The 27,153-nt window shown below is 50.5% G+C and overlaps 1 protein-coding gene across 2 annotated transcripts in view; it reads right to left on the reverse strand.

Moving 5' to 3' along the window:
* Positions 1 to 1,438: 1,438 nt before the first annotated feature.
* Positions 1,439 to 27,153, reverse strand: part of PPP1R16B (protein phosphatase 1 regulatory subunit 16B) — a 52,910-nt gene continuing 27,195 nt past the window's right edge. For both annotated transcript variants that reach the window (XM_026042077.1, XM_026042079.1), the window contains 9 exons: positions 11,541 to 11,611; positions 9,599 to 9,744; positions 7,679 to 7,782; positions 7,261 to 7,385; positions 5,339 to 5,464; positions 4,866 to 4,941; positions 3,818 to 3,947; positions 2,938 to 3,106; positions 1,439 to 2,430 (listed from right to left, as the gene is read on the reverse strand). In XM_026042077.1, the coding sequence (XP_025897862.1) occupies positions 1,909 to 2,430; positions 2,938 to 3,106; positions 3,818 to 3,947; positions 4,866 to 4,941; positions 5,339 to 5,464; positions 7,261 to 7,385; positions 7,679 to 7,782; positions 9,599 to 9,744; positions 11,541 to 11,611 (1,469 nt within the window). In that variant the 3' untranslated portion in view covers positions 1,439 to 1,908. The remainder of the gene's footprint in view (positions 2,431 to 2,937; positions 3,107 to 3,817; positions 3,948 to 4,865; positions 4,942 to 5,338; positions 5,465 to 7,260; positions 7,386 to 7,678; positions 7,783 to 9,598; positions 9,745 to 11,540; positions 11,612 to 27,153) is intronic.

The following is a 27,153-nucleotide window of genomic DNA, read 5'->3' on the forward strand; positions in this document are numbered from 1 at the left end:
CTCCTGATACCACTGCAGACTGGTTCCCATCCCTCAGTACATACACCCTTGACTAGCCCCTTAGTAGTGAACAGTGTTTCTAGGTGATGGGGAGTGGTGGTGGCAATTAACAGTTCATTTTAGACTAAATATCTTTTTTTTTTCTATTATTAAAACTATTAAGGAAAAAAAAAAAAAAAGGACATGGGATTCCCTGAAGAACATGGGATTCCCTGATAGGGACCTTGTGCGTGAATCTCTGCAAAGAAACAGGCAATACTGATGCCTAGCTGCCAGCTAACAGGAAAAGGACTGGACGCTGCCTGCTGCAGCAGACACCCTGCTGGAAGCAGGATTTGGCTTACACAGACACAAAGCCAACGTGTTTCCAGAGCCTGGGATTGAAACTACCTGAGGAGACACATACTCCTGCAGGCAAATGGTTAGGAGTGCAAGAGCTTCTCTCAGTGCCAGAGAAGGGTGAGAAGAGCTACCCGTGCTCCCGCAGGTACTGCTGTTACCTCAGCTGCGGCTGCTCYTCTGAGCTGTCTCCACAGGGGGAATCTCCTTTTGCCTCCTTCTTCTATGCAAGGACTTGAGGAGAAGAGGCAACGCGCAGACCCCAGGGGACACCACCCTGGTGTCTGCAGGGCTAACAGGCTGTGCAGGCACCGGGGCTGCCAGGCTGAGCTGCATCGCGGAGCCTTGTGGCTACAGCACGGGGCTCAGCAGGGGAGCTGGACTCACATGTGTGCAATATACAGGGGGCATTAAACCCCATTCTGACAGCGAGCAGCCACTGCCACTGAATTCAGCACGGAAGCTGGAAAAACAACAACAAAACCATCCGTCTTCGCCCTGTTGCAATGCCCAACCACCGGAGCAACAACAGAAACTACCTGTTTATCAGCCAAAGAACGTTAGCACAAGAGCATCGCAAAATCTAGGGAGATCAGAAATGCTTCTGTGGCATTTCTGGGTTAGTGCAGCGAGCCCTTCCTCCTCCTCATCCCTCCCAAGGCAGGGAGTCAGGACACAAAGCAGACTGCCCCGAGCACTCGGAGTAAACAAACAGAATCAATATGAAAGTGAGATCAGCAAAAGTCTGTCCAGTTTTAACAAATTAAGAGTTTAAATAGTACAAATATGTTTTTTTAAATTACTTATCCCAATATAGACCTTTGTCAGTATTTTATTGCAGTAAAATTCTATTGCCAGGGCCCCTTATTGCAACATCAGTTTTCAAGCCTGTTCGGCGGCGCCTGCTCCGTGGAGGGTCCTGCTTGATGACGGTCGGCAGCGACTGGTTTATCTCAGCAGAACAGGCCCCAGGCAGGTTTCTAAAGATGAGCTGTCACTGCGAGGAACCCCCACCTTGCAAATGTCCTAAGGCGAGCGCAGTGTCTGCACCCCTTTCGCTGAGCCCCTGCTGCGTTCTGGATCCCACCGCACAGCAAGGGCTCAGGCTGCTCTTGCAGACCCTGCGTGGGGGCTGAGCTGCCTTCCAGGGCCACCTGCATTGCACCCAGGAGAGAATTCGGGGCTGAAGTGGCACCTTCCAGAAGCTTGTTGGCTTGCAGCAAGAAGCTGCAGGGATTTTCCTTGAGGTCGTCTCTTCTGCCGAAGCCACCTGAGGAGTTTGCAGGGATCGGGAAGCAGGGTGCCCAACCTTCCTCCCCAGGGAGCAGCACTAGGGCACTGATAGGGCACCCGCTGCTCTCCCACGAGCCCTGCTCCACCTGCAACACTCATTCACCAGCAATGGAAGTAACTGCTAGGGCAAAGTACAGTTCAAAACGGGCAAGGCTGCTGCAGCCAGGATGTGTGTACCCAAATTCTGCCCTTGGAGTGCAAACAACGCRGCCTCTGCGGTGGAGCCGAGCAGCCCGCCCACGCTGGCTTTCCTCGGGCGCGAGGGACAGGGCGAGACTAGGAAATCCGGCAGCACCCGTGCACCTTCTCTTCCATCTCCTCCATGGGAGCTTTGAATTTCAAGAGGGGCGGGTCACCGCTGGACACCGTGTAATACACGGAGGTGCCGTTGGTGCTGTAGGGGGAAGTCCTGGACGCCATCAGGTGCGACTTGGCCTCGCCGCCGTGCTCGGCGACGCCTCCCGCGCCGCTGCCGAAGTGGGTGCTGAGGAAGGGGTGGTTGAGGAGCTTGGCTGCAGCCCGTTGCCGCTTCAGTTCCGAGAGCGTTTGGGGGCCGTGCTCCTTGTAGGCGCCCCAGAGCTGCTGCGGGTCGGGCAGCCCCGGCGCGCCGTAGGGCAGCATGTGGCCCGGGTTGCCCTCGGGCTCAACCTCCATGTTCCAAACGTCCCCGTTGGAAAAGGTGTAGGGGTAGGTGCTGGCRGAAGCCCTGAGTCCATTCTGGAGGGGGATTTCTGCATCGCACTGGGTRCTTTTGTTTGCCAGCTCCGGAAGCAGGGAGGAGTTGTCCAGCACTGAGTTCTGCAACAAGAAAACATTAAAGAAAAGCATCTTCCTGCACRCCCCAGCACTGCTCAAAACCACTGAGTTCACCCAGGGCCCTATAATGCAGCGGCTTCCAGCCAGGAATGTGGAAACTTCCACTYAGAACAAGCTGCTTGGGGAGGAAAAAAAAAACAAAGCCAACAAGCCCCCCTCAAATCCTCTCTCTCTATGTAACTTTATGTGTGTCTCTGTGTGTATTAGCATAAAAAGCTTGTTAATACAACATGACAATAACTGAATTAAAAACMAATAACTGCAGAGCAAGATGACATCCTTTTGTCACTGCCAGTCTGTTAACTGTGAAGAGAAATACACCCATGATGACAACCRTTTTTTCCAGTCTTTCCACTTCAGTGGGATATTCCAGGGAATTGGGTCTTTTTCTTTAATCTGATGGATGAGGCATAGGGATATTTTCCCTCTGCGTCGACCCGCCGCCCAGCCCCRCTCCGTGCCTCCCACGGGACACAAGCGCCTCCTTACGGGGTCCGTGTTCTCCTGGTCGGACCGAGTCTCCCCCATTTCTCCGACGAGGCCTGAGTTTCTCTGCTCTTCGGCTGCCTCCATCTGCTGCCAGACGATGGCCTCTTTCTCGCACTCCTTCCTGTAGAGGTTTGTTCGGTCCGAAAGGCTGGCCCTCCGCACCACCTTCCTGCGGAGGAGGGAAAGGAGCCTCAAAGCCGGGAGCGCGACACGGGCTTCCCTCCTACCCCAAAGCCCTTCTCGCACCCGCCCTGCACCCCATAGCATCTCCTGCTGCAGTGGGGCAGGAAAGCAGCTTCCTGCACCCACAGCAAGCACCCAAGGGCTCAAACTTGTGCGTCGAAGGTGGGAGGAATCCTGAAGAGCTTTAAAGGAGGCACTGCTAGCCTGGCTTAGATGGCACGCAGCGCCCCTCACGTACCCACTCTGCAGCCAGAGTGAACACAGAGAGGGGCCCACGGGTTGTTCCGGGAGCTCTGCAGCTTGAGAGCTGCTGCTTTGATGTCCAGCAAACCTCTCATAAAGCCTCTCCTAACACAGTATTGTGGCCATGAGCCTCATTGTCCTTCCCCTGCACCTTCCTCACTGCAGCTACCAAGAAGCTCACATTTGAAGCACTGCTTGGCAGGCACAGTGTCCCCAGGTAAACTCTCACCACATGGTGCTCTGGCCACAGAGGCCCTTCAAGCATCGCAGAGCCCCTTTCACACGACAGTCAAAATCTGTTACCAGTGAAGGAACCCCAACCTCCAAGGGGGCTCTGCTTGCAATAGCAGCGCCTGTGTTTTGGGGGTTTGTACCCCCAGGACAGAGGGGCTCGTTCCCAGCGCGCTGACCTCCAAAGCTGCTCTGGAGGGACAACCTGGAAAAGTGCACGTACCCCCGACTGCCGGTGCTGGAGGTCCTTCGGCTCAGGGAGGATTTGTGCCTCAGCTGGGATTTCATGATCACGTCATGCTTGTGTTTCAGCTCCAGAAGTAACACCTTGAACTCCTCTTCTTCGCACAGATCTAAGGCGCACACAAAGCAAGCCGTTGTCAGGCTGTTCTAACATGGTATCCTTGCTGCTGTGTCACCAACTTGGTACACATGCCCCCAGTGGATAGGATAAACAGAAAGGGAATTTAATCAGAGTGGGTTTAGTCACAACCAAGGGGTTTAGAAGAGGCAGKTTGGTTTGGATGAACAGCATGAGAAAACAAGAGCTGCTGAGTGTGACAGGGATGGAACTGTGTGTCCCCRCATCAACTTTGCCCCAGCTTGTCAGCCAGGTTGTGTCCTGTTGTTCACAGCAAGCTGCATCTTTACCCATGAAAGGGTAAGAGATACAATGATCCTATCTCAATGCTTCAAGCAGCTGTGAGCTTCCAAAATGAGAGAGGAGATAAAAGCAGAGCAGGTTAGGAAGAACTTTCATTCTTCAAAATGAGGATGCACAGGTTTACAGTTAAGGCTCAGAAAACCATTTGTCACTAGGAAATGCCGCACAAGTTTAGAATGCACGTAGTCAGATGCTAGCACTTTGGCACGTCCACTTCCAACCTGTTCCAAGATTACTGCACGTTTTCTCTTTCCTCTCCAACCCCAAATACTTTATCACACCCAGATACCCAAGTTTTAGGCTTGCAGGTAAGCAAGGATGATGAGAATGGGTTAAATGCAGAACAAAAAACCTTATGCCTTCTTTTTTTATGTGGTCAAGAGGAAGCACTTTCTGAAGCACCCAGAACAAATTAGGCACTTTAAAACCTTGACCTATTTAAAGTCACTGCAACTTTGATTCTAAAGACATCTGAAAAAATGAAGTGTTAAAACACTTTTGAGAGCACCATCTGAAGACTCCAGCCAGCTTAGGAGGTGGAAAAAAAAATCTCTAAAAGTTTTGTTCTTGGTGTCTTTGATCTCATCTATGAGCTTAGCAAACTCACCTATTGGCATCTCATCCATAGATGTCCTGGCACTCAAGCTGGCCCCATGCGATACAAGCAACTCTGCCATTTGCATCTATAGAAAAGGGGAAAAAAAATAAAGTTGATGTGGTCTTTTTGGCAGCTGTTTTCTGCCTCAAAGCTGAAAAGTTAGGATAAGCTAAGAAGCATTAGTGTGTATGACCAAACTGGCCTAAAATTCTTCTGGTACATGTGAGATGTCAAGCACAGCTCCTACCGTTCTCTGCACTGAGCTGTGTACCAGCCAGCTGCACACACATCCTCTCCCAGAGCCTTCTCAGCCCAAAAAGCTCTGGTACCAGAAAGAAGTCACCTACCCACAGCTAGYGAGTCCAGCTTGCACAGATTTCTTTGTACAAAAGAAATTTTAATTTCTAGAGAAGTCCTCAATTCACCCAGGCAGAAAGCCCCTTATGGCACCCTCACAAGACATTTGCAAAATAAATGATTACCTGGCCCCAAAAAGCAGCAGCATGGAGAGGTTCCCAGCCGTCCCAGTCCTTCACGTCCAGGCTTGCCCCTTGGTCAAGGAGGACTTCAGCTGCATGCAGGTAACCATTGGCTGCAGCTATATGGAGCTAGGAGACAAGGAATCCCCCGTGAGGACCAGGAATGCTTTTGTTTTCCCCACATTGAGTTGAACTGGAATTGCTTGGATAATGCCTGAGTTTAGGTTTGGATTCATGGCACATTTTATGCCTGGCAGATGCACTTCCATCAAGCCAGAGACAGCTTGCACCTGATCCTGAATCTCAGTATTAGCAAGTAATTCTATTTGGAGATGAAAATGCTAAACTGTGCCTAAAATCACCTACGTATCTGTGTTAGAAGAAGAATGGTTTCAATTTTTAAATTAAGGCCTTCTAAGCACTTTCCAGTCTGAAAGTAACCAGCACCATCCAAACAAAAGCCTGGAATGGAGCCCACCATCCTGGTAAGCTCTGCAATCTTCACGGTAGAAGATTCTCCTCTCCCTCCAGTAAGTGCTGATTTTTTGAACAAATTTTCAGCCCATTTTAACCAGGACTCCCTTCATGCAGCTGTGCTTCCATTCACACTGTGGCTGCTTTCACCATTCAAAAGAATGGAGCCATCTAAATCCCCGTCTACTTGTAGTTAAGGGGGCTGATTTCTCAGATACGGGTCTCCAACTGCATCGATCACTTTGAAAGAGCAGTAAGAGTCTCCTGAACTTCACCAAGACACTTATATCTCTGGAGGTTTCCATAATACTTGTCTGATGCCACATTAATGAGCAAAACATTGATCTATGAGCTATTCTGGAGATATCATCCCATTTCAGCTGTGCTGAAGAGGAGAATAAAAACTTCCCTATTTACATTTCCACATGGATCACACTCCAAATTCAGCAAATGCTGGTAACAAATGCTGATGCTTGCTGGCAATTCAAATATTTTCTATCCAGACTTTATTACTGTGGGTAGTATCTTCTGGAGGTTGTAGAAATTAATAAGGAATCGACTTTCAGTAATGCTCTGAAAAACAAAGTTTGAATCTGATGCCAAGAGCTGGTAAAATCATTACCAGTTCTCCAGGGCTGCTAGAAGGCAGCTAGAATCCCCACAAGCAAAGCAGGAGTCATATAAAAAGAGAAGTCAAGAGGTCTGCTTAAAATTATATATGTAATCTCTGCTAAAGGGAGAAACAAGTGAGAAAATAAGATGGAATAAAGACTTCTGTCATCCGAGTCTATCTGACTGGATGGGTTTGCCCAGCCAAACCAGAGGTCCAGTTGCCTTGTGCTGTACGTTGTACCTCTCTGCCCAAGCAGGGCCATCCTGGGGGAATAAACACAACGCTTCCTCCTGCGCTAGACACGAGGCAAAGCAGAAAGACAAGAGGAGACCAAGTCACCAGGGGGCCCAGCGCCCAATCCTGCTCCCATTGAAGTCAGAGGACTCTCCTGAGCTCCCATGCAGGTCAATGCAAACAGCGTTAGCCAGAAGTGAAACATTCCTGGGAGGCCTTTCAAGCCCTGAGCGTGGCGAGAGACCATGTTCTCCATCTCCTCATCGCAGGATTTCTTGGACCTTACAAAGAAGCTGCTACCAATTACTGTCACACATGACTCAGGAGCCCGGCAGCCTCTGAGCTGCTGGATGAGAGAGAATCATGAACTAGGGACACGAACATGAAACTTTCTTCAGAAACTGCAAGCTAGATCCTTGCTTAAGCCAGCTGCACTCATGAACAGAGCCTGTTCCCATGTGGCAATAATCAGGGGAAAGGACCAACTGGTCTCCTCTCACTGAACTTGCACCTTGTGGTTTTCCATGACCTCCTGCTGCAGGGAAGGTTTCGTAACGTGGAGGCTGAAGGAGAATCAAGGGGCAACCACAGCAGTTTCACTCACCAGCGTAGCACCTTGGGCATCAGTCCTGTTCAGGTCCTGCCCAGTGGCCAGTATGTCATGGATGTCACAGATCATGACCTGCTCCGGGGCGGCCCGCATCTCGTTGATCTTTTCCTGCGTAATTCCTGTGAAAATTCCAGCCAGAAAGAAGAACAGAAAATGGTTTCTGTCTCCATTGACCAAGGAAAGCTGTATTTAATTCCTGGTTGATGTGACTCTCCACCCTTGTCAGGGAGGGTGGCATGGCTGAGGGGACTGACAGCCGTCCTTCACCACCCATCAGAGACACTAGACAGAGCTAGGTTGCAAGAAACTGTGYCACACAGCGGCTCTCTGCTTTTCTCCAGGGGGAAATCAAGGCAATTTTTAGTACCACACTGGCCCGCTTAGGTAGCTCACGTGTAATTGGTCTCCTTACCTTGATATGCCATGCAGGTCTCAATGACATCCAGGGTTGGCTCATCTTCACAGAGGTCATATGGCATGTTGCCATCCGCATTCACTGCCAATAAGTCCGCTCCACTGCAAGAAGAAAATTGCTGAAAGTTGCTGAAAACTGATAGACAAATAAAGGAGCCCAGACATGGCAGAGCAGACAAAGCCAACTGTTGGGGCAGCAAAAAGAAATCGTGGCCTTAAGTTGCCCAAATACCCCCAAAATTTGCGTGAGATGAGGCAAATTTGAAGAGAAGATGTSCAGTTATGAAGAGGAAGGATAAATTCTGGTAGTAGATGCAATCTGCCTCCTTCATGGGATGCAGGGAAGCCACCCTAACTGAACATGAGCCATGAAGCCTTCCCTGCTCTCCCCTAATCCTACCTCTCTTCCCAGTGCTGGACAGACCAGTGACTTTTCAGTGATTTATTCACCCAATTTGTGGAAAACAGTGCCAAACACCCCCCAGGTGCCGCTATCAGGGACAGTCCTTCAATGAAAAGTTTGCAGGCCTCAGAAGAGTTTGGAAGCCTTCAGTCTAGCCAAGGGCACACTAACAAAAATAATAATTAAAAAAGAAAATCTTGGCAATGATTTATTATTTTCTTCTGGTTGTTCGAAAGTTTAGTTTGTATCAGGGCACGTTTTGGAAGAACAGCCAGCTAACTAGTTCCTCTAGTCGCACAACACAGCGGCAGGTTTGTGGCCCCTCCCCAGCTGTGCCATTTTGCAGGTACTCGGCAGCCCCACTGAACTGAGCTCTGATCCACCCCCAAATCTAGCAGCTTTTGAAGGACAGCAGACAGGATTCAGCTGCACGAAGCCTCCCCTCCCTGCCTGCACAGAACTACCTCAAAATTCACATTTGCAAATTAGCAAGCAAATAAAACCCCAAGGAATGGGCCGTCTCTTGTAGGCTACTGCCCCACACTGGGCTGGACACCACAGAAAGTGAATCACCTCAGTCCTGTTTCTGAGYACAGGATCGTGACGTTAGGTTACTGGAGTCTGACTGAGCTGGCAATAGTCAATACAGGGCAGCCTGTGGCATCCAGGGGCCCAAACACGAGCTGCAGCTGCTCAGCCTGCCACCCATGCCCAAGATGCTCCCTTGTCCTCARTTTCAGTCAGAAATACACTACATGGCTCCCTATTTTGTTCCCTTTTTCTGCCCTCATCTAAAAGCTCCCTATCCCACGGGATTATCATTTGCATCTCTGCCACACTTCCTTCATTAAAAGATCAAGAAAAAAGGACCAAAATTTCCAYGCTAGCCTCCAAATGACAGTGTGCCAGGGACAGGGGACATCCCTGGGATACAAGCATGTTAATAGCCCCAAATTACACAGGCAGTCAGCACACAGAGCAGGAGGCTCCATACAGAGCCAAGACTATCTGCTCCAGACAGGCTTCCCAGCAGGTGCTCACTAGATGCTCCTCACAGAGCATCTCAAAACACATCTGCCTTGCTGCTCACCAGCAAGTCTGGGACAGCGTTAAGCTTTAGGGCCTTTGCAACAGCAAGAGGAAGGTCCAGCAGGAGCAGCCTGTCAAAGCCGGGCAACAAACCCATTATAAGGAGCCAAATGGTTGCTAATTAAGGCCCACTAACGGAGGTCACAAAGTTCACCCTAATATTTAAGCTATATGAACGTCCTGTCCTCTGCATCACGGACTCTTTGTGGCTGGGAGACTTGAAGGGATGTGTAAAAGCTTCCTCCTACTGGCTGCTCCTGTTACCCCTACTACGAGCAAGGCTCAACAAGCAAGGCAAAAACAGGGAATGCCTCCAACTGCTCCACACTTGTCGGCTACCAAGCAGCCTCAGATTCCAGCAGCATTAGCAGAAACTACAGCTCAAACCAGACTTGCAKGAGGGAACAGACACAAAAGGCCACCTACTGCTGGATGAGGATCTTCACCAGGTTGATGTGACCACATGTAGCTGCTGCATGCAACGGAGTCCACAGCTCGTTATCCTTGGCGTTGACATTGGCCCCATGGTTGAGRAGAAGTTTTACTATCTCTTCATAGTTGTCTATGCAGCACTGGTAAGCAAGAAATGCAGGCGAGTGAGCTTTGGTTTTAAGGTTAGGAAAGATCAGGGCTCACACCCTCTTGGTATTGCCAGGGTAACTGAAGATGAGAGGACCTATTTCTTCATGCAGTGTTTGGTAACCAGCATCTCCAATGGGTCATACAGCAAGCAGCTCAGCACAAGCAGGGCAGGAGCCATCATGCAGAACATCTGCCCTGCATTTACTGATGGTCACTGGGGTTTGACAGAGTCTTGTGTTTCGGGGGCAGAATCAGTGAGGAAGCAATAGCAGGAGAGGCAATGGGTCAATGGGTCCTTCACAGTCAAGAAATTCAACAAATCCAGTGTAACACTGTGGTAAGGGATGGGGCTGGAATTCCCTTTTCCTAGGGAACAGAATGAAATAAAAAGGGCTTTTCCTTTTGCTTAAGTGCCTCCTGGTGGCGACTCCGCTCCCAAACACGGGATCCTGGAGGCACAGGGTGCTCCATGCCAGGGCAGCCTGCAAGAGGGGCCTGCACTGCTCCCCTTCGGGGCAGGCCCAACCTGCTCCTTAATCCACCTCACCCTCACCTCCCAACACAGGGGAGTGATAAAGACACCAGAAGACACTTCAGCCTTGTGGGGGAAGTCTGTTTCCCTGCCACACGTTACTGAAGAGCTGAATTGGAGTCTGCAATAGCCCACATTGCAACACAGGCTTTTAAAGGTGCTGATTTGCCCCCAGAGCAAGGGTGCAGGCAGCGTCTGGTGGCAGGGAGCTTTAATCCTTCCAGGAGCCTCTCTGCATTTCTAAGCAAACATCCACCTAGCTCTGAAGGGAGGAAAAAGACCTGCAGAAGCCTCTGAAATCCCAAGCCAATGGAAGCATTGACAGCAAGGCCTAAGGAGGCCAAAATTTGTGAGCCGCCCACAGAGCGAGCCCAACAAGCGCCCTGTGTTCCCAGGGCAGCGGAGGCGGCAGCTGCCGGGCACCGTGCGGCCCGCGGGTTTTGGCACCGGGATTCTCCTGCTGCTTCTGCACTGAAAATGAGGGCGCTGGAGGACGGGGATGATGAAGGGATGGGAGCATCTCTCATATGAGGAAAGACCAAGTTAGGGCTGATTAGCCTGGATGCCACCCTGTGCCACATGCTCCGGGTGTCCTTGCTGGGGGGTGTTGGACTAGACGATCTCTAGAGGTCCCTTCCAAMCTCAACCACTCTGTGGTTCTGTGACACTTGAAGACAACCCTCACGAAGCCCTCATGGCATCACCACCATGGACGATCTCGGGAAGGATGCAGACGCAGAGGCTAATGTGATGGCTGTGTATTTTTACTGAACACCAGTGGCTGCTGCCTCAAGCTGACCTTTGGAAGCCTCTCAAAAGCAGATAGGAAGCACAGCAGATTGCACGCAGACTCCCTGCRCATCTCGTGTGCCATTTAACTAAACCACTTTCCAAGCTGGTGGGCTGCCGTAGTCTCTTGAAAGACTTTGGAGTTAACCTTTCTTAAGAGTCTGTGCCCTGCCCTACAGAGACTGATGAGTGGGAGAAATGTTGTTGCTCATGTCTGAACCCAAGCCGCAGCTCCCGAGTTCTTCCCATCACGGACCAAAGTTGAGGATATATCAAGAGAGGGGTTTGTTCCCAGTTTGCTCCTCAGGAAGCAGCAGTCCTCAGCACAGCGTAGTAAAAAAGCTGCTTTAGCTGGTGAGCAAAAGGAAACGCCGCCGTGCTCTCCATTTCCCACGGATGGGGAGAGATGCCGCAGGGACCCAAGATCCCCCGAGCTGCYGCAGGGCCCTCTCCCCAAAGCCTCACCTGATGCAGTGCAGTTAACCCATCTTCATTGCACAGGTCCGGGCTGATGTTGCTCTTCAGCAGGTAACACACTGCAAGGGAAGACGAGCAGGAGAATCAGGTGAACAGTTCTAGTGCCCCTCAGGTGTTCAGAGAGCCCTGGCCAGCCCACCAGGGTGTCCTGGCACTGACTGGCAGGAGCTGCCCTGCATCTCGTGGCCAAGAGCCCCATCATGGCCCCAACACGGCAGGGTGCAGGAGCCTTCCCAGTTTCACCCAGTAGAGAGCAGCAGCACACAATTTTCCCACCAGCTTCATCCCAAATAGAGACTTCATTTCTGCACCTGTCATTTGCACAGCGCTCTGCAACAACTGAYTTTTTTTATCTTCTTTTGCCACCTCTTTGACTGCAGCTACAGCACAGGAGAGCTCCAAAGCACTCAGTGATTTTCAGGTCTCGAGCCACCCCTGTAAGACTTCTCACTGTAGTGGTGGGTCTTGAAAATGTGACCAACCTGGGATATAGATCCCCCAAATCCTGAACAGATAGCGTGGTCAGAGGCCTGGCACACCCCAAATACGCCAGGGTTGTGTTGGGACACTTCACATCAACTGTTGGGGATATGAAGGAAACCGTCTGCCCCTCAGCAAAACAGGTGGGATACAGATTTTGCACAAGGTAATAGCAATAAGGCTAGAAGACAAAGTGATCCAATATCAACACCACAAATGCTTCAAATTCAACATTACAGACAGATTTTCCTTCTTTCTACCTGTCTTCTATTGTTTACATTCTCATTCCCTGCTTTTTTTCCCCAGAGATCTCACTCCCTAAAATTCTCCTTGGCTCAAACATCCCTGAGTGCARAGCCAGAGGTTGCCAAGTGTTTCTGGAAGGCCAGCAGAGCAACAGATATTCAAGACCCATCTTATTTGCCGGCAATGACGCAACCATTAGGAGAAACCAGAGCTGCAAAATAAGGACCACTAATGAGGTTAAAAAAGCAAGAAATATTTTTAGAGTTTGCAATCAAAGACAGCAATGCTGGTCACCCACAAAGCACCCTACAGCACTTCGCTTTACTTGATATAATGGATATAAAAGAAAAGCAGAATAAGGCAGAGGTAGACCCCCCTCACCCCATGTCTGTCAGAAGAAGCAAAGTTTTTTTCCAGCCAGGAAGACAAGTCCTCCTAACAGGAGGTGACTGATGGACACAGCCTTCACCAGCGGATCTGTTTTGCTGTTATTTACTTTGGATGCGCTGCCATTAGGGGTTTAATTCAATCTTAGTCATTTCAGAGTCATTGTGCACTGACAACACGGCTCCCTAATCATGTTTTGCCCCATTATGGAGATTTGGACAAGGAGATGCTGGCAATCTAACCTGATGAATGCAGTCCCTCCATGGAGAAGCAGCAGCAGCAGCAATCCCAGCTTGTTATGGACTATCCACATCTCACCTTACCCCTTSCAAGAGGCTGAGCCCCGAAGCTACAGCTGCCCAGGAACTTTTATCCTTAGGTTCCAGCATAAACRACGGCAGTTCTGGATTGCAGAAGGCAGCCTATGTTCCTGCCTGCTCTGGTAGGTTGCCCACTCCCTGGATTAAACCCCACCATCCTTGCATGAGGGCCGGGTCTTCTCTTGGATGGAATTTCAGATAAATACACTTGTGCATGTGCTAGTGCCTGAGGATAAGAAAGGACGACATGGGCACAATGTTCTGCAGTGTGAAACGATGGTAGAGCAGGTAAAAAGCAGCAGCACTGGCAGCAGATCTGCCCAGCTGCTTAAAGGCCTAATGGAAGACACCAAGGAAGCAGGTTAATCAATCCATCCCAACTGGTCAAACTCCACTGGAAACCCAGGTGTTGTCTAAAGCCTCTACACATCACTCATGTGAGGATTATCACCCCAAAACACACATCAGTTATTAAAATGGAAAGAGGTGCTTTGAAAGCCCACGCCTGATAGAGGTATATTCTCTCAGAGCTGGACTGTTAGACCAAAGGAACATCCATTTCTGTGCTCACATGGTGGGGAGACAAGGTTTGCTCATAACCAAGGCTTCCACGAGCTTTGTAATGAAGCAAGAGSAGAGTCCAAGAGGTGTTTATTTTAYTCTATGCTATTCTATTTTTCTCCTCTTTCCCTCTTACAAGTTAGTAATACTTAAGGTTTTAGAAGTTGGGTATAGGGGGACCCCCTGCAAGGGCCTTTGATGGGTTACATCTCAGTGCTCRGCGGCCGCAGCCTCCACTTGAACCCTCCTGATTAAAGTCTTAGAGAGAGGTCAGCACCTGAGRCACGGAGCTCTTGGAAGCCCTCCCTTCCTTGCACGTAGGCAGCAGAAGGGGCTGGATGCCTGGCTGTACTTTATTACGTGTCATATCACAGCGAGCTGGGGGAAGCGGTTTCAAACGCCAGCAAACGACAGCATGAAAACGATGACGGTAAGAGCTGGGCCAACAAGTTGTTGTGAATAATTCATTGCAAATTATATTAACTGAACAATCATCGCAATGTGTTGTCCATTATTCTGCTTGCTCTGCCTGTAACTGAACYGCTCACACACCGAGATGGGCCACATTCATCTTTGACTTCTATTTTATCAGTTACATCTGGGTTGTGTTAAGTTCTCATGACAGACGCGAAAAGACACCCTAAAATGAGCAGGTTTAAGTCATCTTCAATCACAAGCCCTTGGGCAAACAGATTCTCCTCCTGGCACAAGAAGCCAAGTAAAGTGATGTCCAAGCCTCATTTGTTTTCCCTAAAACCCTAAAATTAGGATGAAAACAAAGGAGCCACCACAAAAGTCTTGAGGAACATTCAAAGAGAGGCCATCAGGTCTCTCACCCACAGAGGGACTGCAGCAGGGTCATTTTTCACCTRTGTTACCTCACATTTATATTGGAAACAGCTCTTCCAAAAAGCCTCCTAAACCAGAGGAAAACTTACATTTTTGTGGAGAAAAATGCCTTTGCTAGTGCAATTCCTCCTGTGTATGAAAGCTACACCATAAGATTCTGGATACTATTACGCTCCCATTTGTACCCAACTTTTGCATACCTTAAGTATTACTAACTCGTAAGAGGGAAAGTGGAAAAAATTAAAATGAAGTAAAGTAAAGTAAAGTAAAGTAAAGTAAAGTAAAGTAAAGTAAAGTAAAGTAAAGCCAACTGACACTCATGGGGGGAAGAAAAACCTTTCTGATAAGAAGACCTGATTCTTCTGAAAAATATGCAGTGCAAGCTGTTCAGATTGAGCAAGTGGGTTTACCAGCGTGCTCAGTGTTATACACACACTATTGCACATAGGCCATTAGTACTATTAAATCCAGGTTTATTTTGATCCTTTGCACTGCACAGTTTAGTTTGGAAAATGATTCTTAAACTCTTGCTGCTTCCTGGTTCTCCAGCTACTTTTGAAAGCTACCATTGAAGTTCCCAAAGCAGTGGGAGAATTCTTGTACATTTAGACCTCATTTCACTGAATAAAATCAACAGAAATTTCATTYGCACTAAGATACACAGTTTCATGAATCAAGGGTTCATTATTTCCACCCTGACAGGTTTAATGGGAGGCCCAGCACTACTTTTGGTGATGCCTGTGTCACCTGCGTGTGTTAGCAGAGGCCTCGGTAGATACGATCCCCTGCAGGTACTGCCCTTCAGATGGGTTGAGCTGCCTGCAACACTGTATTTTTGCTCATAGGTTCCTCCAGGAATGCTCAGCAGAAACCTTGCCAAGAAACGCTGCGCTGAAGCTACGCACGCTTGGCCAGCAGAGCATCCAGGCTCCCAACGCAGCCTATGTGTGTGAGCAACAACAAGGTGAACGTCCCCAGCCGTGTCCCCAGCTCCTGCAACACAGGCTCGAGACCCGGGGTCATTGACAAACTGAGCAGCTCCCTGCAGCCTCCTGAAAGACTAAAAAACCCCACAAATAACAAACCCACACTCAGCTTCAAACATTTGGAACAGCTAAAAACCAACACGTCCCCGTTTGCCCGCTGAGCGAGCGACGGGGACGGCCCGTCGGAATCCATCACAGAGCTGTCTCGGGAGGTTGCAAAGCCTGTGAAGACACTTCCCACCTAGTTTATGGCTGGGCACACACATTCCTGCTAATATGCTCAYGCACACAAAATATGGGAAGCTGGGAGGGAGGCCAGCGAGTCCCATCTGTTTCGCTCCACGCCACAAGAGCGAGAKCAGCTCCGGCGGTTGACGCTCAGCCCAGGTGCTGCTTCTCTCAAGGAAGAAGCTATTTCTGGTTTCAGTGCTGGTCGCTTCAAAGCGAAYGCCCTTCTTGCCCTCCCCCAAATAACGTGCTTTTGATGGGAGGCTCTGCAAAGCTTGGAAGAGGGTAGGAGGATATCGGGGCCTGGTCTGTATGCAGGTTTTACTTCAATAGCAAAGTGAAGGCAACATCTGCCTTTTATTTATGTATTTATTTGCATATTTTCCAGCTTTTCCTCCCCGTTAATGCCTCTTAAAACCCATTTTTTGCTTCCATWCTGTGACTCTCCACCACCACCTCCGTACTGGAGCACTGAGCTGAATACTCTGCGGGAGCTGCAAGACGCTGAGCCCACAGCCAGACACCCAAACCCTGGGAATGTTTCTTGCTCTGTCTCTACAGACTTTAGACTCCAATAATCCACTTAGCACCAGTGATACTAAAGCATCTCTCTTTTACGGATGCCATCCCCCTGGGATTATTCTGATAAGTAACTGCATGCAAGTCATCCATCAGCAACCAGTAATGCTCAAAGGCCAGGGGAGAAACAAAACCAAATTCATTTCAATAAAAGAGGAAATGAGAACTGCAGGATGCCAACATCTGACAGGTCCTTTTAAGGATGTAGCTTGATGCTAAAAAAGCAGCCGCAAACCCTCTTCCTGCACAAAGCAAACAGTGAAATTGGTCCACACAGAGCTACCAAGTCCACAGAGGAAAACTGAAGTCAGGGATTATTTTCTCTGTTTCCCAAGTCCTCATCTGTTATTGGAAAAACGCATAAATCATTTGGGTATGGGTTTGAAACAGATGATGGGCTTGTAAGGGATGAGTGTTTCATATAACCTGTGGGCTCAGCTGCCTGCAGCAGATTTCTGTGGGCAGGGARCCAGGAAAGCAGATCCCCAGTATCACTGACAGTGACACCTGGGCTCCCAAAGAGCCCTCACTGCTCTCCAAGAGTCACTTGGGAGTAGATGTTTGCTATGAATTTACTTTTTTAAAGAGTACTAAAAGAAATTCAGCCAGGCTTATGGAATATGGGTGGAGGAGATCAAGTCCATGACCAAGTTTCGCAAGGACAATACAGTAGCTGCAGCAATGAGCAGAGCAGTGCTGGGTTTTGGGTTTTCTTTTTTTTGGTATGTGGCTGCTCTGAGGAATTCACTTATTAGTTAGATGCCAGCCCTCACCTGCAGCCCACGCAGCAGGAGTTATCGTGGCTTGCAAAGCTTGGAGCTCCAAAAGGAAGCAGTGACTGAAGGACAGCAGCGTCTTCCAGCAGCAGTCAGGCAAGGAAGCTGCTCCCACTCCATGCTTTAAGTTAGCACCTTAAATACTGGGCTTGAAGCAAGGAAAATTAAATGAATAAATAAAAGAGGCAACCAACACATCACAGTTTCCTTCATGTTCCAGGTGGAGTTTCATGACGGACCTCCTGGACCAGGTAGGCCAGGTAGAACCTCCTGTTCTGCTRTCATTGCAGCTCATTTCAGCTCTGTTCTCATGAAAAGCTCCACTCAGCAGTGACAAAAACACAGGCAAATCCATTCAGACAAGACGACATCAAAGCCTTTTATCTAAGTAGCACAGAAGATCCCACTTAACTACCTGTTCAAAGACAACTTTTGATGTATTGGACCAAAACCTATCTCCTAAGGCATGCAGCAGTCATCATGTGCAAAGTCTGTCCTAGGCCTATTAGGAAATAAATCTTTCAGGGCACCAAAAGAGATATGCAGCAAAAAATTAATTGGCTTTAATAGAAATAACAGCTTAAGAAATGCTTAGATGAAAGCAGGCAGTGGTGTCAGGAGGCAAAATGTGCCAGCTGCCAGKTCTGGTGCTGAAGCTCTAGATTATAACTCCAATGACAGGTGATCGCTTGGGATGAGGATCTCCAAGGGATGCAAAATCCCATGTCTAGGCCTGACCCTGCGGATCACGGATCCGTGGGGCGGAGGCGGCCACGCACCCGTCCTGCCCGGCCCTTTGGATTGTCCGAGCGCGGGAGGGGAGGAGGCGCCTGGTGGGGGAGGCCCCTCGGATCAAGCGCTGTGGGAGCTGGCRTGGCTGAGGCCTCCAGGCCTCGTCCTAGGCCGGCCATGCCGGGCCCACCGCTGCTCAGCTCTTCCGTGCCCCCTAAGATACGTCTATGAGATAGAAAGTTCCCCTTCCTGCTGCTCCTGTTTTTTTTGAAGAGATTGTGGTCTTTCCTACAAGCTCAGGAGCTGGGACACACAGTTACTCAGCAGCACATCTTAGGTGCCCAGGAGATCCCARTTTCACCCATGTGTCCTCGCCGGTGCTGCGACCAGAACATGCTACAGACCCCGTCCAGGAGGATCCCGGCCGCGGTCAGCRCTCATGTCCCTGACGTGACACCTCCATCCGAGCTGGACTCCGGAGGCTCCACATTCCTCGCCGAGGTCACGGGGATGGTCCCTGGCACAGCTGTGGCAGCGCCCAGGCCCTTGAGCGCCAGCAAACTCCCCTGCCCGTCCCYGTCCCAGCTCCCCGGCTTCGCACTTGCCGCTTCCAAGGCAAACAGCCTGCCCGGTGACCCACGTACGCGACAGGATTAGGTAACTGTGTACGGGGATATTTTTGAAAGGAAAGAGCGGACCCGTCGCTCGATAGCGGCTCTTGGCCAGCACCGTTCCCTTGGGAAGGTCTCCACCTCGCAACGGCGGCCAAGGCCCTGCTTGCAAAGCGTGCCGGGGAATCGGGCTGGRAAAAGGGATAACGCAAAGCCAAGGAGGGAGGCAAGGTCACCGGGAGGGCTCGAGGTGGAAAGGCCAATTTCATTTAATGAACAATCAGGAATAATGCTGTGACCAACGTGCAGAACGAAGCAGGACTGGTAGCCAAGCCTACATTTCATAATCAGTCTTCCTTGATCTTTAGCAGCCAGCTAGCCATGACAGCCTCTTTAGTTAATTAGTTAGTTAAATTTCTTCCTCTCTTCCCTTGCCAGCCCATATCCCCAAAGTTCACAAGTTCCAGGAAAAGCAGGTGAATCCGACTTCTCCTCCAGAGCTGCCAGTCAGCTTCCTTTCAATCCTCACTTGAATGCCCSTCACACAAAGAGAAACAACACAAGTCAAGAACTTACTTTGCATTAACAACAAATGTGCATTTAATTTCCTTCCCAGGTCCAACACTTGGAATCCAGAAGAAATCCTGGGATATTCATGTTGCAGAGCCACATGGGCCACAGGCAGTTGTCACCACGTGTCAAGCCAACAACCATGGCTTGACACGTGGCCAAAGGCAAGTTGTCCATGTAGGGGACAAGCCCCTGGCAAGGGGTAACATCAGCAGGTTACTGCTGGGGACCAGGGGGAGAAAAGTGAATAGAATATTAGAAACCACAGGGACTTCTCCCTCAGGTGCTGGCAACCGACACACTACTGTCAGAAGAGTCACCATGGCTTGTCCAGGAGAGGCAGCTTTGTACGTTCCAGAGCAGAGTCAGGAGTGAGACCTGAACCGAGAGGAAACACAGTCTTTTATGACAAATGAGAGAACCGAAAGAAGGTATATGAAGAAGTTCACGTGACAGCTGTTACATGGGACATCAGTGTCCTGTCAGCTGAGATGCTGAGGTCCGAGACCTTCAGCTTGCAGGACACCTGCCTGGACAGGCAATGATACAGAGTCAGCCACCCTGCAGTCAGTGCACTGCGCACAGACCCCCACATTTTCATATTTGCTATACTATTGTACACATTGTGCAAAGCTGACCACTCTCTGGTATATCTCCTGTCACAAGTTGGATGCAAATTCTGCTTCTCCCACACACAGCAGGGAGCAGAGGAGCGTGTGGTGCCAGGGTGACATGGCCCAGCTTCACGACCACCATGTGGTTATCCCACCAGCAGCCTGCTCAGCAGCTTTCCATGTCATTTAGATTTTTCAATACCCACCCAAAAAGAAGTTTCAGCCTCTTGCCCTCACCAGCCTGCTGCATCCTCAATGCAAAGCCCTGCCACGTGCAGGAGCACAGACCCAGGCAGGTTTTGCTGCCAGCTCCCATTGCTTTGATGCAGCAAAGAAACCGCACGCAGCATCGGGAGCCCCCTCTGATTTACCGAATAGCTCATTCATTTTCCAATGCCATTTCAGTCAACCTAAACCTTTCATCTGCAAAATGTGACAATCCAGCAAAAACATCCAGATCAGAGCCAAGCAGAGAGAGAAAAATGAGCTCCCTTGCACCAACTGCAGAGCAGCGGGGCAGGAAGGATGCGCCCTCAGCGGAGGGCGAACGCCTGGAGTCAAACTCATCAGCACCGTTYGGGCTGGGGATTCACCTCGGGGCTCGCAGCACTTACTGCAGTGCTCTGAGGGCCCACAGAGCGCATCTGGGTGCATTTGGGCTCCTCAGTGTCTAATGAAGAAAGGAAGGGAGGCAGCAGAGATGCTCCCCCAAATATCCTTTGGCTGAGGGCTKCACAGCAGATCACCTAAGTCTGAAGCTCAAGACAGCAGGTTCCAGCCCTTCCATAGACAAGCCCTTCAGTCTCAGCACTACAATGACATTATAGGACTAAACAAGCACAGTTTGAACTGCTGAGCTCTTATACAGATGGTTGTTTCGTGTTTAAAGTGTCCTGTCAAAATGCTGCATCAAAGCAGCACCACTGGGCATGCGGAGGTCACACCAGCGCAGGGAAGTGCCAGTTCACTAAAGTAGAGCATACTTGCCAAGAAGCAACAGTTTCCAAAATAATGAGCAGTCATTAAAATTCCCATTAAGTTTCATCATTAACTGCAGCAGGACTCTCCTCACCACAGTGGTGAATGAATTCCTCCAACTTCTGCATTAAAACCAGTACTGCTAACCGACMGTCTCAATTCTTTCGCTTTTAAGAAAGCTCATCCATCACCGGCAGATTCCTGCTGGCAGGAACCTTTCTCATGACATATTTATGTTACCAGATCCCAAATGCCTGGGGCCACAGCTGGGTGTCTTTAGCTGTGACGACAGGAGAAAGGTGACACCTTCCCAAGGGCRTCCGAGGGGCCGGTCACCGTGTCCTCCGCATCCCTTAAGCCTAAGGGCATCCGTGAGGCTCCCCTGCAACACGGACCATCGCGGCAAACGCGGGACGATCACGTTACCAAACATGAAAGGGAACCCGGGCCCCTGCCCTGAGTCACCTCCCAGCGATGCCACAGTAATATTTCAACTTAAAAATGTGTAGCAACAACAAGGCGCTTGAGCAGCAAAACCCACCTTGGTGTAAGTTCATTAAAGTAATTACTGCTTAAGCGGCTGCTTGTGCTGCTCTCACAGCAACGCTTGCAGCCACRGAGGGGGATCCCACGGGCACTGCGGGGGCACCAGGAGTCCCGTCCAGCTAAGAGGCAAGAGCTCAGTGCCGGGAAGATTCATTTGTTGGATTCTCATCCAACAGCTCGTGTGGGCTCCGACAGCTCCTACACTTCTCTGCCCCTGAAACCAAATAAAATCCAGTATTTCTGTGTACAATGAAGCAATTTTGGCAGAAGCTTCTGCTCAAAGAATTTGCCTTTTTTCCCCCTCTATTTAACGAGCAGTGGCGGAGGTCTAGAGCATCTTATTCAAAGGCTATAGCATCTCATTCAGCGTCCTTCCCGAGACCGAGCCCCTCCTGAGCGGGAACGGGCTGTGCTAGCTGGAGCCAAAGGGCCCTTTCATCGCTGGGGAAGCGGGGCGAGAACAGCACTCGCACTGTGCTCCTTCCCRAGGCCCCGGCGCCCCGCGAGCAGAGCTCGAACTCCCGCTCCAGTTCATCAAGGCAGGTGCGTGACTCTCTTCTCGTCCGTCAGACGGGCACCCACACGCGCAGCGGCTCGTCCCGCGACACGCATCCCCGCTTCGCAGTTCATTTGGAGACGCGATCCCCATTGCTGTGTGTGGCCCCTATTGCAAAGTCCTTCCTCCAGTGGTTTTGGCCCCGACTTTGTCTGGAAAAACACAGTGGAAGAGCCTAAAAGGAGCTCCTGCTTTCCAAGCAGCTGTTTGCAATGAGCGGTTCAGGAATTCTCCGCATTTCACGACGAGTGAGGCAAATCCCATGCCAAGCCTCAACCATCACCTCGGTTAGCATAAAGGAATCTACTCTCCTTCCATGCATCGCATCGTAAGGAATAATTCCTGTGGAAAGGGTCCAAGACAACCAGAAATATCCAACGAGGGCTGGATCTCACGAGGAGCTGAAACCAGTCGAGTTGCATAACCAAGACCTGACCCACAAACCTGGAACCAAATTCCACCTCGCAGCCCTCGCGAGGGGAATGCGTCAACGCCRGCCCCAGCCCACAGGCCTCGCTGCCCTTGACTTCAGGCAACTGCCCCTGTCCAGAGGCTGTGGCTCGGCACTGGGTGCTGAGTGGGGGCATTGCCATCCCTCCATCCTGCACACCCACCATGGCAGCTCCACAAAGAAATGGGCAGCCAGCAAAGCTGGCCCTGAAGGCACAGGCGAGACCTGTGCAACCTCCCAGGCAGTTACCATCATTGCTAGGGGATGGACTGCATAACGTTGTTAGGTCTCCATATCTCACTGCTCTGTTTGGGAGAAAAGACCTGAGGGGTGAATGTAGGGAGGGAGGGGCCAAACTCTTCTCAGTGGTGGCCGGTGACAGGACAAGGGGTAATGGGCACAAGCTGCAACACAGGCAGTTCCATCTCCATGTGAGGAGGAACTGCTTGACTGTGAGAGTACCAGAACCCTGGCACAGGCTGCCCAGGGAGGTTGTGGAGTCTCCTTCTCTGGAGGTCTCCAAAACTCGTCTGGATGCCACCCTGTGCCCCGTGCTCTGGGTGCCCCTGGTGTAGCAGGGKGTTGGACTGGATGATCTCTASACGTCCCTTCCAATCCCAACCATTCTGTRTGTGACCTAAGAAAAAGCAGCCTCTGGCCCCACCTCTGCTACCAATTCAGGGCGTAYGGGAGCACTGAAGCAAGCAGCAATTTCCAAAGAAATGCACATCCAGTCCTCCTGATCAAACAGCCACAGACAGTGCTCTGGGGACAGAACAACTGCGGGGGCTAAAAGGAGCAAGATGACAATCAGGCTTGGTATGAAGCACGGAGAGCTTTCCGGAGGGATGGAATTAACTTCTTCACTGCTGCAGCCTGCTCTCCAGCRAGGCTGTTTCTCAAGGGGGTTCTTCCTCTAGACAGACCCCCAAGGGAAAATTGGCTTCAGGTGTTTTGCACCTCTAACATGCAACAGCATCAAAGGGATTAAAGAGGAGAACATACACATGAGGTATTTCCAGGAAATAAAACATCCAGGAAAGAAGAGATGGATGTTGAGCGCATTCGGCCACAGCTAGTGTGAGGTTATCACCACCACAGGCAGGGGAACAAAAAGTTCTCCAAGGAACTGCGGGGAGGCCAGGGGCTTTTATAAAGAAGTCCTCACTTTGCCAACTGCTTGGGGATGTTTTACAGCGATTTGGTCCCTTTTCTATCCACCCCAGGGTATTTTAACCTCCTATATTTCAAAGATTCTCCATCTTTTTGACTCACAACCCCTTCCTAATACCGTCTTTGCTATTTTGCCCTATGCTTTCCAATATTCCTGCTGGAAATAAAGAGAAATTTGTTGTTGATGACATCTATCATGGTGCTAGCTAGTAGGCCTGCCCTGATCCACTTATGGGTCCCTTTTGGGCCGTATTGCTGGATGAGTCGCTGTGCATTCACGGTGTACAGGGTAATGCATCTTCCCTCATCAACAACACTTCCTTTCCATGAGGAAACACGGACAAAACTTGCTGGCTGACATTCAACTTGTCACAAGAGGAAAACGAACCCAGTCTGGAGTCGGGAAGTGGCTCTGTGAAGCTCTCTGCAAGGTCCGCTCGCTTCACCCGCTCCCGTCAGTCACTCCAAGCCCACTCGTGTCACACATCAAAGGCGACACGAGCACCACGCAGTCCCTGGGAGTGATCGCGCACCCCCGCAGCGAGCAAGAGCTCGTTAACAGCCCAATTTCCTTAAAGAGCATTCCCGTGACTTTTCCAAAGCAACGAGATTGTGCAGGAAGCGGCGCCTYGCTGCGGCTCTCTGAGCCAACGGAAGCGCGGAGCAGAGCCCGAGCCAGGCAGGGACCTTCGCGTTTCCCTCCTCTATTCTTAGCTGGTCTCACAGTAACTCAAAGCTCATTTTCCTAAGCCTATGGATAGAGATCAAACGGATGAGCCACCACACTCACAACCCCCTGCTGCGCCTGGAAAACCAGCCTAGGATGCGGACACGGGCAGGATTGGCAAGCAGAAGTGACCGAGTCCCAACAACACACAGAGGGGACAACTTTATAGCAGCACAGCTACAGATTTTGCGGTCTGCAAAATCAGGTGATTTGAATGCCAGGGGATCCCAGATTTGTATCCGGAGCTACTTCCCTCTCTCTTTCCTAACTTCTCTCTTTCCTATGCCCTAATATATCACCCTTCCAGAGGCAACAGAACTCGCAAAAATCAGATTTCCTGAGGACAGTCACAACAGGGGAAAATGATGCTTTCTGCAGCAGATCAGTCTAGCAGAGGACCAACAAAACACAACAGATAATTAGTGTTTTCCTTTGGCCAGTGAGCAGCAATTGTCTGCCTAAAATCCAGCCCGTCTGCCAACTTAAAATTAACCTATTCATAAACATAACAAAACATCTGGCAAAAAATTCCAGGGAAAAAATATTCACTGAGATCTACAAAATTAAACACCAAAGTGTCGCCTACCCCAGGACCAGACAACACCATGGTAATTAAAGCAGAGCTGAGATGGCCTCGTGGCAAGAGCCATCAAACGGAGGGAGAAAACAGAYGAGAATACAGCTGAATCATCTGGGGTTTCTCCTTATAGAGGAGGAGATCAGGAGAACGACTACGCGGATTAGGAAGGAGAGAGACATTGATCCAGACTCATCTGGCACCACACACCCAGCTATGAAATGACATTTGCGGTTGCTTCCCTTACCAGGGTCACACAAAGCCAGTACCGACGGATCCGGCCCAGATTTATAAGTTAAGAGCAGACCCTTTCTAATAAGGGCAGCTTCCCTCCCCCTCAGTTTACTTTCCTATTAACCAGCTGCCCAGAAAATAGGCCATAAAAGCGGGCCTGAACATTTCAATTAAAATAGACTGAGCGGTGCTCGGCGCCCCTCGTCAGCGTCGTCCTTCCCCTGTCCTGGGCAGCTCACGTCCCAAATACCGAGCACGGCAGGGATGGGACAGGACRGGTCTCACTCCAAGGCCTTGTGCTGGTGCTACTGCCGCCCCACCACGCTGTCCTCAAGGCTCTCCCAAGCCCGACTTGGCTCAAGCAGAGCTCTGTCCTGGGCTGCTTCCATCAGCGAAGCTCAAACATGGGTGCCGAGGCTGCAGAGGGGCGACATGAAGCCCTTGCTGGCCTAGTGTCCAGCCGGGCCCACCTGGCGGCGATTACCTCCTCCAGCAAATCCTCTCAGTGGGCAGGATGAGCTCCCCGCGGCCGCCAGCACTGCTTACATGGGGCTAATTTTAGTCCCAGGAGGCCGCTCGGGAGCTCTGATGGATGCCTGGGCTCCCGCTCCCCAGGTCAGGTGGGAACAACCGCCCGAAAACCCTGTGCCACCCATGGCGGTGGCCCTGGTGAGGAACACACGGTCATCTGGTGCTGGCCACCCTCGCCTCAGTCACTAGTTTCCAGTTTAACATCGCAGAAAACATGGGCTTCCTAACACGGATAAAAGAGTCAGCCTAAGGAAGGGTCCTCTCACATTTTAGCAGGAATGAATGAGCACAGCCAAGGTCTTGCAGGCTGCCCTTAGTCCCACCGAGATGCCCCAAGCTCTCCCCACAACCTGCAGTGGTCCTGACACTATCCCACAGTTCCCAAGGAGCTGATGGCAAACAGGACGTTGCCAGAGAAGAACCTGGATTGTGATTAGGCTCTTTCCATTTCGCTTAATATTAAAATCACAGAATGGTTGAGGTTGGAAGGGTCCTCTGGAGATCATCTAGTCCAATCGCACATGATTGCAGGAGACCTCTGACCCTCTCGGTCCAAGGCTGGGCAAGGACAAGCCACAAGACCAGCATCACCCACTGCAACATGAAGAAACGTCTCTGCCTCTCCCCACTGGCCACAGGACCTCGTTGTTGTCACGTAACAACCGTTACCTCATGGCCCGTGATGCCATGGCGGCGGCGCAGGCTCCCTGGGCCGGGAAGGGCCCTCTGGAGCCCTCRCCATGGCCTCCCAGGGCTTCCCCTCACGGAGCTCTTCCCCAGGCAAAGCTAACGAGGGGCAGCAGCAACGAGCTGCACAGCAAAGCGGCGGCGTAAACACACGAGAGCAGCTCAGCGGGAAAGTAAACAGGATCCCGCGTTTCTTCCTGCTGGCAGGCGGGAAAAGCCACCGCCGCTTCCTGGGGAAAGGGAAGGAGGAGAAGGGCGGGGAGCCCGTCGTGCCTGCCCCGCTCGCAGAAACGCCCCAGGAGCCCCCACTGAATCGCAGTTGACTCTGCTCGTGCTGCAGGCTGGTCCAGGAAGACCAGAGCGGCAATCGGAAGCTTTGGAAACCAGGGGACTYGCAACACAAGGATCAAGCAGAGCCACATGGCCGCGTGGCCTCCTCTTTCGCGCCGCGCTGCTCCCAGCACACATCCGTCCACCTCTAGTGGCAATTCAAGCTGTCAATCTCACTCCACAGTAGAAAACTAGTCAACAAATACCATCCTTCAGCTAGAAAACACGTCTTTGAATATAAATGAAACAAGAAATATTTCCTGTTCTCTTGCTCCCCTTGGAATAGCTGAAGAGATCAACATTGCAAATATTTTCAGTTATTAAACACAGGGGAAATCTTACGCCATGACATGGTGTGACATGAGGCAGCGATGATCCAAATATTGATTCCACGCTGCAGACTCGACACTGACCAGTACTTAAATGACAGCTTCCTGGCTCTGAAGAGTGATGGAAAATCATCGCAGATGAGAACAATTTGGGTCACTGGGCACAGCAGCGGCTTGTTCTTTGTTGAAGAATAAATCTACTACCCAAACGGGCAGGGAATCCCTTTTAGTTGCCCTTTAATTGACRAGGTTGTGAAATCATTCTAACAAAAATAAGACTGACTATGAATATCTCTCCGTAACCCACTATCCTCTACCAACCAAGGCATATTGCATTTTTGGCCCAGCATCCACCAAAGAGGCTGGAAAGTAACTGGTTTCTGCCCGAGTCTGAGCTTCACATTCAGGACTTGTCTRATAATTTGACGGCATCAAATTCAGGAGGATAAAACAAAACAAAACAAAAAATACTGTGACCTCTGCTTGACAGTTCTGAGACTTGCCCACATCTAAAGATCTGCTGCGACTTTCCTGCTTCCATGG

This window comes from Nothoprocta perdicaria, unplaced genomic scaffold, assembly GCF_003342845.1.
Source record: "Nothoprocta perdicaria isolate Ctin4 unplaced genomic scaffold, notPer1 scaffold_3, whole genome shotgun sequence".
NCBI classification, from domain to species: Eukaryota; Metazoa; Chordata; class Aves; order Tinamiformes; family Tinamidae; genus Nothoprocta; species Nothoprocta perdicaria.